Source organism: Tigriopus californicus, chromosome 10 (assembly GCF_007210705.1).
Source record: "Tigriopus californicus strain San Diego chromosome 10, Tcal_SD_v2.1, whole genome shotgun sequence".
Classification (NCBI taxonomy): Eukaryota; Metazoa; Arthropoda; class Copepoda; order Harpacticoida; family Harpacticidae; genus Tigriopus; species Tigriopus californicus.
Genome location: NC_081449.1, coordinates 13306506 through 13318369, shown reverse-complemented (window position 1 = coordinate 13318369; position 11864 = coordinate 13306506). Strand labels below are relative to the sequence as shown.

Genomic DNA, 11864 nt, shown 5'->3' with positions numbered 1-11864 from the left:
TGATGATTCGAGCAACTTTGGCCTCAAAATCTGGTTTAGGAACCCAGAAGAGGCAGTCAAAGTCAAGAAAGAACGACAACAATCGTGAGACATTTAACGTGTTGGCGTTATTTGNGCAATTCAACTTTTTTTTAGCTCTGGTTTTCCTCAAGGGCATGAAATAAGATTCATAAAGGATACACGAGCTAATTCATACCCAATTTGTCCAAAATTTTGCACTTTGTTCCAGAAGCATTTCATTAAATTTCTTATTTAGCTTCAGAGACGAACTGATGTTTAATGGTTCCCGTATCCACTCAATTCTCAAGGAAAAGGATATATAAAAGTCTCCCCAACAGGCCAAATACATTTATGATATTAAAACAATAATAATAAGTTCACTTTTTTTGATGAATCAGTAAAAATTTCTACCATAAAGCTACTTCATTTTGCAATTTCTTCTGTTTTTTCTTTTACTTTTATTCTGCAATTTCGTTGGCTCTTTTATTTCACCAACTTTTCTTTGCCATTTAATTGCCATTTCCGGGGGCATTTGCCAATGATCAACGATCTTAACATTATTTCCTGCGTTTAACTGCTGTTACTCATTACTCAGGTTTGGAGGCTTCTTTTTTTTGCCAGAAATCCGAGACGCTACTACTCACTAACCCGTGAACCAAACCTTACCAGGAGCAACGTTTCTCCACACCTTCAACGATCAAAAAACCGTCATGACTGAAAGATCAACGACAGTTCTTTGGTTTAACATACCTTGAGAAGAGTTCTTGTTCAACAACAGCTTTAAACTATGTGTTGAAGTCCAACCGCACAAGTGAGTGGAATCAATTTTGTCATCACCCTAGTTTCTCGTACTTTACGTTTATGCTTGTGATTGAAAGTTCAAACGTGCTATTCTTGTGGTCTACTTTTCATAGTATTGTTTTCAGAAATAGTTTCAAATTTTCTAACTAATGCAATGTAATGATTGTGGATCAACGTTGGTCTAAATTTTTGAAGCATGGAAAAACGCTTGTATTTTCCTGTCTTCATTTTGGAGCTCTTGCTGATGTTGTCTAGTACTTCATGGACAACCGTTATGAAGCGTTTTAAGATGTGAAGACTCGAACTTCCATATCTCTTTTGTGTAGAATGATCTTGCAATTGCTAAGCTCTGGCGGAAATTCGTATTATCTACCACTTGCAGTGCAGGGTGTTTCAAAATAAACGAGAACCTTTTTGCATCCATGTAACCAACGTATTAAATCGGGCTCAATCGGTTATGGGGTATAACATAGTATGAAAAATGAGCAAATATATAGATTCTATTTGATCGAAGAAGTCGTAAATACTTAAGATACCTCTAATGCTGGAGCGCAAATGTGACCTACTTTCTGGTTCTTCCATTGCCCAAGGCTGACAACGATAAAAGTATGCAATAATAGCTTTCATCAAGCTATCTTTTGTAAGATTCTGAAAAGGCTCATTTAAACCAAGCATCATAAAATCAAAAAAATGAAACTTTTGGCTGAGAATATCACTTAAGACAGTTGTTGCTCCCCTCCTCATCCTTTATGAAAGTTGACAAAGTAAGAAGAGCCAAGACAAAAACGACGTCATTTTTTCTCTGCCATCTTGTACTTGTGATCTTGGCGAACTTGATGCTCCTTGAAAAAGAGAAGAAAAAGAACTTCATTGCTGAATGATGCTTATCAACTGCAAGGTTCCAGAGACCAAAATCAATATTCTGTGCGATCAAACTCATGCCACTTGTAAATTGGTCTCGTTCCAATTTGTTCATATCTTCGAATCCAACCATATCAGAGTAAGTTTTATGGTCAGTTGTTTATGTTCTTTTGAAGTACCCTGTGAAAGAATACCTGAATTGCACACTCACGTTGCTATGATTTCAGATTCTTTTGTAACACAATATACGCTGGACGATCGAAAGTTGCTCGACATACTTTTCATTTGGACTTGCTCAAGTGTTCAAATCTGACTAAACAATTTCAATCCTATCATGGCGGATGAAATCTTTATGTGTTTGATCATCAATGAGTGGCCCTGATATACGTAAGTTGACATGATCTTTTTTGTCATCGTGATTGTGTACTGCTTATTTTTATTACACTTGATTGATAAATTTGGCCAATTTTTAGCCCAATCGAAATTTAATGTTTAAAGTATAAGGCTCACAACATTCTGGTCATACTGAAACCACAAATTGAGCAGGTTCGTGCATAACTGAGGTGTATTCTAATGTTCTAAGATAACTGGTAAAAGCATCAAATCAAATCGTATGTCGACAAATAGTTAAGATCGAATCTAAATTTCCGCGTCAATTAAATGCATAACACATTAGCACATGTAAGTTAAGCTAGCAGGTTACCGTAGAGGTAGTGCATCCGCTTTTCAATTTGCGAATGCCAGGCTCAAGACCAAAATATCCCAGAAAATATGCCAGAAAATAAGCCAGAAAAAAAACACAAAAAAGCATCTCGTATTTGTGAACTTTTGCTTTTTAAGAGTAACTTAAGCCTTAAAACTCATCCTTAAGGCACAAACATTTAGAAAAATGTGTTTGGTTTGGATTTGGGACCCAGGTAAACTCATTGTTTTTGGAACGGAATTGAAGGTTCAAAATTCAACCGCAATGGTGCGCTGACCCACGGACTTCTGGAGATATGAACTGCAAACGGAAGCAAAAATATCCTATCTCCTAAACCGCTCATCGTATTCCAAACAAGCAATTCATGCGACCACAAGATCTTATTGAATAGATGAACTCAGCCAAGTTTGAGCCTAAACCTATGCTTAGGGAGCTCAGGCGACATGTTCAAAGTTATATAGTGAAAAGTACATAAAATTTGAAGTCTCAGAGTGGCTATGACCGAGAGCAGGCCGATTTGCCGGGAAGCTCGTTCGCAGTCCATATTTCTAGAAGTCCGTGGCTGACCTTACTGTCGTACTTCTAATACAGGGCGCTAGGTAGCACCAGTAGCAGGAACAAGGTATCAATCCTCTCCTCAGACGTCATAGATTAAAATGATGGTGAAGGTAAACCCGGGTAAACCCCTTTCTAATGTCAGCGACTGGGAATTGTGGATATTCCTTTTCAAAGACTTGGAACGACTTTTATGCCTTTTACGAACCAAATCTAGACTTAACACTCGTTCTAAACGATGTCCCTTACAAACATCCGACGTTTTAACCTCATCCCATTCCATAATATGTGACGCAACCAAGTGCTATTCATGTATCTGATCATGTAATACCCCTCAGTAAAGGAGACTCCCTACGGACACTGGAGGAGATAACTTCAAGGAGGGAAGCCTGTACTGGACTTGGTCTTCAAGCGAGCCGCAGCGCTCAATTAGCTAAACAAAGAATCTCATGAAATAATGCCACAAAATATGGGTGAAAAAAGTCACCATGTCAACGACAAGATCTTTTTTCCCGGAAAATTAATCAATCGAGCACCATGGTGGCCTTTAAAGTATCTTTGATTTATGAATACTAAATCAAATATCCGTTCACTTGACTTGCTTCTCCCTTTGCAGTGTAGACTCATTGTTAGAGCAATGAGCTGTTGCTCCAAAACTTTGTTGAGAACACACACCAAAACTGACCTCCAAGCATATCAGCCATAACCTACACATTCATCATGGCTTTAGCATTGACCCCAAAAGGCCCCACACCGTATTTGAATTTGTTTTTACAGGTTGCATGAGAGAAAAAAAAACCTTCGGATTTGACATGAGTTCCTGGACCACTCTACTCTCCGTTTTTAACTGATAATTCTCAATGGAATCTTTGAACTTTATCTCACTCTTCGGAACACGCTCAGGGATAACTAGAGTTGAGCCAACTTCCTCTTATCTTATTAGTACCAACTATCCAAATATGTTTACCAATGATGGTCCTTGATCCTGACCATGGCCAGATCTGCAAACGGATATTTCTAGCTAGTCTTACTTTAGAGCACGCCGACTTTTAAGTAATGGTCGACCCTATCTTAAAAACATGATGATTCGACAGATTACAAAGAGTGATATGGTCTCAAAAAATCAGTTCAGAATTCTAGCGCGATAAGTAAAAATCTTGGGTGGAGGTATATACAGTAGTTTTATAGTATAGTTATGGAGTTTCCAAACTTTGAATCTTGATTTTGTGAAAGTAAATATAACTCAATTACATTGACGCATGCTTTTAGGGAAGTTTCCTTTTTTACCTGCAACCAAAACCATACTTGAAAGTACGAATAAAATTGAAAAAAAAAATCTTATCAAAATCACGCATTTAAGACATTAAAAGTAGATGTCCGAAATGAGGTGAGGTGCCCATTGCCTTGGAAAATAGATTGTATTAGAAAAATCAATTGCAAGTGGGATGTATTATTCGAGTGGGATTTTTTGTGGATTTAGACTTTTATGGGTCAATGTCACCGGATATGGAGTTGAGTTCGAATCAACATTATTTGTTCTGATTCAAGGTCTTGAGTCTTCAGAGATTTTTCGATTATGGGGAAAGCAAAATAAAGCTTCTATCTACGGCTAAATGATTTATGCGAAATCCAAATCACCAATCTCTATTTTCTTTACTTTCTTTACTCATTACACAATGAGCTGCACTCATAGTGTCAAAACTTAAAGCAATTATATAAGATCAGACTGACTCATGTATTATCAATCTTCATCTTGAAACATGAACAGATAACTACTTGAAATAAGTCTTCTGCTCAATAAGCTATCAAAGTATCATTTTTAGAGGCAATAATATCTTGTCCGTCAAAAAAGTCAGCCAAAACCGAAGCACATTTGCAAAAAGCAATGCTGTTTGACTTCAAAACGACACTCATACAATTGCTAGTAAATGTGATGATTACCGAAGAAAGGAAAGCAACTTATGACGGGGAAGGCTATTATAAGTCAGAGGTATTAAATTCTACCAAATTTGTAAAACATGCAGGTGAATTTGCCATTGAACTGAGTAAACTTTGAAAGCTGCAATCAGTTTTGATGAAGGGGATTGAAATTTCAATTATCATTGCTCCCCATCTCTGTTGATATGCAACAATATGATAGTGACTAAGGTTTTTTTTAAATAAATCAGCCTAACCACAGCAATTCAACGTGTCTCTTCAGAAACTATAAGAGGGCGATAAATGAGGCATGATGTAAATGGCCCATGATCCAATACTTCGGAAGTTTTATTAAAGGATCCACTCAAGACATTAAGTGTATATAGAGTAAAGGATGCAGATGAAACGATAAAATGATAGAAGAAATGATGTTTGTTTGTTTTTCCAGTGACCAAGACGAAACCATAGCATTGGCAAGTAGGGGAAGAGAGGATTGCATCCGCATGATGAGCCTGAAGCAACGCGTTTTTCTTGTTGTTTTCATGCTTATTGGTTCATTTTCATTACTGATCAACCACTACCACTACCAATACCAATTCCACCCTGCTATTTCAAGTAATTACGACATGATAATTCGAACCGAGATTGACAACCGCAGTATTCGCCAAAGAGAGAGCGTACTCGAAAACAAGCTCAATTCTTCCATCATTCAAAGTCAACGAATTCGTCGATTGGAAAAAGAATGCCACAGCCATAAACCTCAAGTTCCCCGTGGGAACTTCCAATCCAAGTTTCACTTATTTCTGTTGGATCCCCAAACCGGTTTGGCGTATTGCCACGTGCCAAAGGTGGCTAGTTCGTTTTGGTACTCGATTTTTTCAACAATAGTCCCTGGAGTTCCGAAAAATTTGACTTTGCCCACGTTGCATTCGACAATGTTAGACTTGTCCAGAAGGGCGGAGGAACTGCCCGAAAATGCTTTCAAAATGATCTTTGTCCGCCATCCATTGAAGCGATTGGTGTCGGCTTATGTGGAGAAGTTTGTCAAAACCCAAGAAAAGAATTTCATCCAACCGCTCAAAGAGTTTATCCGAAATCAAAATGCAGAAACATTAGAAATTAATTTTCCCATTTTTATCAAGTTTGTCATCCATGAAATGCAAAGATATCGTTTAAGCTACGGAACTCATCACTGGATCCCTTACACAAGCTTATGCCAAATATGTCAGACAAGGTGAGTTCCAAGATGACTGAATTCAATTATTCATCCTTACGTTGTGTATGTGTTGGTTCATGATTCAGACTGGACTTCATTGGTCACTTGGAAACCTTAAACGAAGACGCAGAGCTCCTCATTGAGTTATTTCCCAAACTGAAGAAATTCATCCCCACCAAACGAAACAACATCAGTGACCAAACATTGCATAACACTGCGCTCCATAATGACCCCAATCAAACCCAGAACTACTTCTCTCAGTTGGACAACAAAACTCGCCAAGACTTGCTCCTCATCTATAAATTGGACTGCAGTATATTTGGCTACGACTGTAACGAATTCTGGTAGTAATAAATCTCAAGTTGCTTCACATGAGATCAAGAAACTTATCATGCGCTTAACTATCTTTCTCTACGCATATGGAAATTTTAGATTTGAGGTTGTACGTACCTCCACCATTTTCAAGCTATTTTACATTAATTCCATTCATTATAATACATGATCAGAGTACAATTACACAGTGTACAGAGCACAGTACAGTTTAGTACAGTTGATGATCAGAGGTTCCAACGAAGTATCTTGATCATAAATGGTGTAGAAATTGATCTAATCATTTTCAGAATCATACCCCGAGGTTGCGTTTACTCTGTAAGATATTGTTACGTTTTGCTACACTTTACCTATATGCATGACTGTATTTCAAAACTTGGTTAAAGGCTTCATGTAAGGACTCTTTTTAGTGATCATTGTAGCTAATAATTTCCCTATAATTCTATGCTGGCCATCGTTCGAACATATACTTACATATTCATTGGACCGGGTGACAACAGAAATTATCAATAATTTATCATTGTGACTCACAATAAGTTGACCAAAGAGGTAAACAATATTGGAAATGTAAACCGATTAAGTCATTGAGAAAAAGCAAGCTAAAAAGAAAAAAAATATAGTTGGAATAATCAGCCTCATTGATAGGGACGGGCAAATTGTGTAAGCAGTTTTTCTCACTAAAGACCACTTTTTTACACATTTGCACTTTTTACCGTTTTTGCATCTTTTCACTTTTATTTACCACTTTTCTTACAAATGCTGGTCTAAAATTTTTGTTTTGGTTGAAATCAGAACCTTCTTGCTGTTAGAATTGGCTTCAAAGTTTGAATTCAAAGGCTGCCACAAAAATAGTTACACAAAAAGCTAAATTTTGAACAATTTTTCATCAATTATTGAATTCTGCCCGCCAAAAGTACTTCACTCTATTATTGTCATCACCAGCATACCATGATGGAGAAAAAAATGAAACTAGAAATGAAAAGAGCCAGTTTCAAGTACAAAGAGGCCAGGAAATACAGGGCAATAAGATAGTTGAACAGCCCAGAAAACGCACCATAGCTACTTCTTTACTTTCCCCAAGCTAGCTAACTTCTCTTTTTGAGGAAGAAAAATTCTACTTTTTCTTCAGTTAGATCAATGATGCAGATCTACTGCTAGAAAAAAGGAAATGTATGCAAGGGGAAGCATTCCTTGACCACATTTTAAAATATTTTGGTTCAAAATTGAGACAAAACTAGCTTTTTTTAAGACGACACCTTTCAAATGCGTGCACCTGTGAAAAATATATTTCCATATGCCTTTGTTGGAACCTTTTGTTATACTTTCGACCTTTTCTTTGCCTATCTTTTTGCACTTGTAGGCTTTTTTTGCACCATTTTGTAACATCGCTGGAATGAGGGACCTTTCGTATTAGGAGAGACTAAAAAAGTTGGGACGGTACAGTGTTCAGAGAAGGTACGAAAGGTATCAGATACTGTACGTCTTCAAAAGCATCCATGAGCTTTTACCCAACCCAGGATTTAGGGTCAATTCCAGTAGCGTAGTTAGATAATGTAGTCCAGAGGAGAAGATAAGGAGAGCCCAATTCTAACGCTTCGTAGGGTTGCTTGCTTGTCTGAAACCCGTGCATTAGCTTTACTAGAACATTTCACAGCAGGACAATATTACCGAGGCATACCACTCCCCTAGACCAAATTATTGTGATCTATAGGGGTCGAAAAGACAATTTTTAGTTTAGGTTAAATTAAGTTAAGTGTAACTATTTTGGTCATTTTTGGGCAAAAAACCTATTTCATGAATTTTAACCATAAAATAACCTAAAACCGAGGATTTTCAGGGAAATCGAAGGGTTATTTTGTCATGTTTAAGGGAAATTTAGGATAAATACAGGGTGGGTGTAAACAATTGGGTCAACGTTTGTCCCCGCTAAAAGATTTGTTTGACATGAAGCTACAAGCTTTCATTAAGAGGAACCGTTGTAGTAGTCATACTGCACATGATCTAGTTTTAACCTAGGGGCAAGTGGTACCCTCTCATCGGTTGCCACCAAAACAATGTCTAAAATACAAGTGAGAGGAAACCTGATGTCAGAACTAAAACTAAAACCGGCAAGAGGCCTAGGGAGGTGGGCGAGCCTTTCAGTGTTCATCCTCAAACCGTTTGTAAGAGGAGAACTTCATCCAAGAACAACGAATCCCTTTATACCAGACCAGATCAAGGGCAAATTTCTGAGATTGCATTGATCCCAAAGAGCAAGGAGCTCCTATATTAATCAAGCAATTTTTTTCCTAAAATACCACACTAATACTTGAATATCCAAACAAATAAAGCACTATTTTCACTTTTTTTTAAAGGGAACTTAGCACAAATCTAAATTGTAGGGAAAGCAATGTTTGCTCAGAAAGTAAGTGGTATTCTTCCTCATGGGGCCTTACTTGATCATGTTGACACAGATGTCATCGAATCGTTCGAGCGAATACCTGTTGATTTCCAGGAACACACATGATCCTTGTTCAGATCGGATAGAATATTGGTTCGGCCAACATCCCGTTCTTCTTTTTTGTGGCAAAATCTTTCGAAACGAAGATCTTGTTCACTTGCTTTAGCCCAATGCAAAAGTGGGCAACGTTCATGTTGGGTCTTAGTCACTCTTTGAAAGTTGGGTGGTACTGTTCTACGTGTACGTAGATTGTGAGATAAGGCTCTTAGAGTGGATTGTCTTGCCCAAGGGTTCATCGGTACATATACGGTTCATATCTCGTCACAAAGTAAGTCCGTGTAAGTTTTCCAGAAGCTTTCTAAATTTTTTTCCTCGCTTTCTAAAAAATACAGAAGAAAGTAATCAATAATAAGCTTTTGATAAAAAACAAAAACAAAGCGAGTTTGTAAATAATGGAGTGGCTTCTTGTGAAAAATCACCCAAAACATGTCGTTTATAAAACTTGATTTCAAATATTAGCAATATGTGGAGTGTGAATTCCGATTTGCAAACAACACTTCAGACTGGCAGAAACTGGCCTACTCCTTTTACTATTTAATAAGGCTGACCTATTTGGATGGAATGCATATTTTGAGTAAAAAGTCCAATCTTGCAACATGTCAGGGTTTTCAATCTTCAAGGTTCAGTTCTTTGTGAGGTTCATTTCCACAACACATTGGGATTGATCACCTCCCGGCGGGAGTTCATGAATGTGCGGCTAGTGCCATTGAGAAGATTTGGTTACCTCTTTGACTTATTAACATGTAGGGGTAAAGGCATTGATTATAAAAAGGCTTGGACAGGTTTCCTTTTAAAATTGGTATTGGTTTTTTATTTCCCACTCATAACGCATGGGGGAATGAAAAACTAATGTTATGTAGACAACGAGAAGGAAGATCAAGGATAGCTAGATCTTAGATTAGGAAGTAGGATATATCACACGAAGCAATGCGAAAGGTGTGCATTCAAACTGGTAAGGAATAAAGACACTGAAGTGGTCAATCTTAAGGCAAATTACGAACAAATGAAAGCATATTCCAGATTGGAACAGCTCTAATAATAAGCATGTCGAGTTGACAAACAGCTCTGGCTGGAGGCTTCCACAATAGATTGGAACTGGTAGATCAAGTGGCTCTATTCCCTTGTGCCACTCTGGTCAACACAAATGTGATGACCCGCCAATCATAAAGCAATGGAATGATACCTTAACCTTTTGATACCAACTCGAAGAATATAATTAGGTCAAATTTAATTCATGAAACGCAAGAGTTTCGAAGCCAAGTCGTTAAATCCGACTCTCATAAGGGATTTCCTACAGGCATTGCGAGTGCTAAGTGACGCTCTTCCCTGCATATGAAACACTTTTTCACTTGCAATTTACGCTGAACACGGACAAGACCAGTTGGAACCCTGATAACATTAGAAAGAGCTGCAGTACTCTCCAATTTCCATTGGTCAACCACAATGGGCAAGACGTAGAAACACTAGAGGTCCTTGGTGGTTGAAATGTGCGTCAGCTCAGTAATGGAAACGAACCGATTTCTCCCACGCCATCTGGGCAAGGTTTGACCTCTAGACAGAGTGAATAGCCCGTGGATTGGAGCCACAACATCTAGATAAGGATTGAGTGACCTCTGAGTTCATGAGAGTGACCTTTGGATCCTGCTGAGCTTAAAAAGCCTCAGATCGATCTCAAAGGCCAAGCTCAGGATCCACATCATCTCAATTATGAAATCCAGGCATCAGTCAGTTCACGTAACCCCTTAGCTCTTGAAGACATCCCTCCACCCTTGCCTGTATTACTTAGTAGGGGACCACGTTGGTCCGCCAACTTAATGAGTTGGTAGATGGAATTAGCCTATTTTATTGAGCACGGAAATGACTATTTATGGGAGAGCGGTAATAAGTAGGGAGGATGAGTAGGAATAAGCAGGATCTAGGAAAGAGGGGAGCAAGGTGCAGGGTTGCCACAGGCTCCCCCAGCTTCTGCCTAGGAGTGAACAGGCTGGGTTGCTGATGCGTAGGGCCGATCATGCGTAGGGCCCAGGCCGGCAATCAGGGACGGTCAGAGGTCGGCTCCAGGGTTTTGGAGCCTGATGAGGATGTTGCTGGTCCCAGCAACTCGGTCCAGTGGGCGGTGTTCCACAGTGAGTCAGGAGTGGCCGTGAGTTGGGAGTCATCCCTGGGCAGGAGAGGCTTAGCTTGGTCCAGAGGGCGGGACTCCTCAGGTGAGTTGGGAGTCGGCCGTGAGTTGAGAGTTGGCCGTTATTCAACTGGTGACCGTCACCGGCGTTAGGGTCACCACTTGATGAGTCAGTAGATGGAAGTAATCAATTTTTTGACCAAGGAAATGACTATTTATAAGAGAGCGGAAATGAGTAGGGAAGACAGACGAGTCGGAAGAAGCAGGAAAGAGGTGAGCAAGGTGCAGGGTCGCCACAGCTTAAACCATTGGTTTCCATTTGCAGCCTTGGTTGTTTGACTCAAGTACGTGCTTTGGGGCAAACACTGTAAGAAAAATGAATGGATCCCTCGAAAATTTTCGCATTCCTTTTATATATCCCTTTCTGGCCCGCTCTTTTGAAACCACCTCAACCCAACCCTGAGCAATGTGATGCTTGATTGTTTGTGGTCATGTGTCTCCATCAACCTTCAATCAAGCCAAGACCAAGAGGAGATATTTGCGGATGGTTTTTGTTAGCATTCAATGTGGCTTCTTACCTGCTTGTGTTCAGATCCGAATGTCTTTTTTGAATGGTTTGTGTGCAATGAAAATATGAGCCGAACAGCTCAGGAACACTCTATGATTCACGGCATGTTATGCTTTTCATGTGCTTATTTAATCCAGGGTAGTAAGAAAATATGAGCTTGATTGCACGCCCATTATTGAACCTAATACATGAGTATGTGGCCAATGATCCTATTTGGACTCCATTTCTATTGTACAATGATAGGCCAGATGACAGAAAGTTACACTTTGTCCATTTATTTCACGTCAGTCA

At 39.0% G+C, this 11864-nt stretch overlaps 2 protein-coding genes across 4 annotated transcripts in view; both read left to right on the top strand.

Annotated features, from left to right (window-relative positions):
• The first annotated feature begins 610 nt into the window (after positions 1 to 610).
• LOC131889227 (carbohydrate sulfotransferase 12-like) lies at positions 611 to 6428 on the top strand. 3 transcript variants are annotated; one of them, XM_059238286.1, is made up of 4 exons: positions 1558 to 1801; positions 1890 to 2049; positions 5286 to 6071; positions 6140 to 6428. In XM_059238286.1, the coding sequence occupies exons 3-4, from the start codon at positions 5341 to 5343 to the stop codon at positions 6399 to 6401; spliced, it is 993 nt and encodes a 330-aa protein (XP_059094269.1). In that variant the 5' UTR covers positions 1558 to 1801; positions 1890 to 2049; positions 5286 to 5340; the 3' UTR covers positions 6402 to 6428. The 3 variants fall into 3 exon arrangements, with proteins under 3 accessions (XP_059094270.1, XP_059094269.1, XP_059094268.1); XM_059238287.1 differs by lacking the exons at positions 1558 to 1801; positions 1890 to 2049 and adding an exon at positions 611 to 811; XM_059238285.1 differs by lacking the exons at positions 1558 to 1801; positions 1890 to 2049 and having other exon boundaries at positions 4264 to 6071.
• A 2507-nt stretch (positions 6429 to 8935) lies between these two features.
• LOC131889019 (carbohydrate sulfotransferase 14-like) overlaps positions 8936 to 11864 on the top strand; it is a 41809-nt gene continuing 38880 nt past the window's right edge. The window contains exon 1 of the mRNA XM_059238003.1: positions 8936 to 9151. The gene's annotated coding sequence lies outside the window, so the exon portion shown is untranslated. The remainder of the gene's footprint in view (positions 9152 to 11864) is intronic.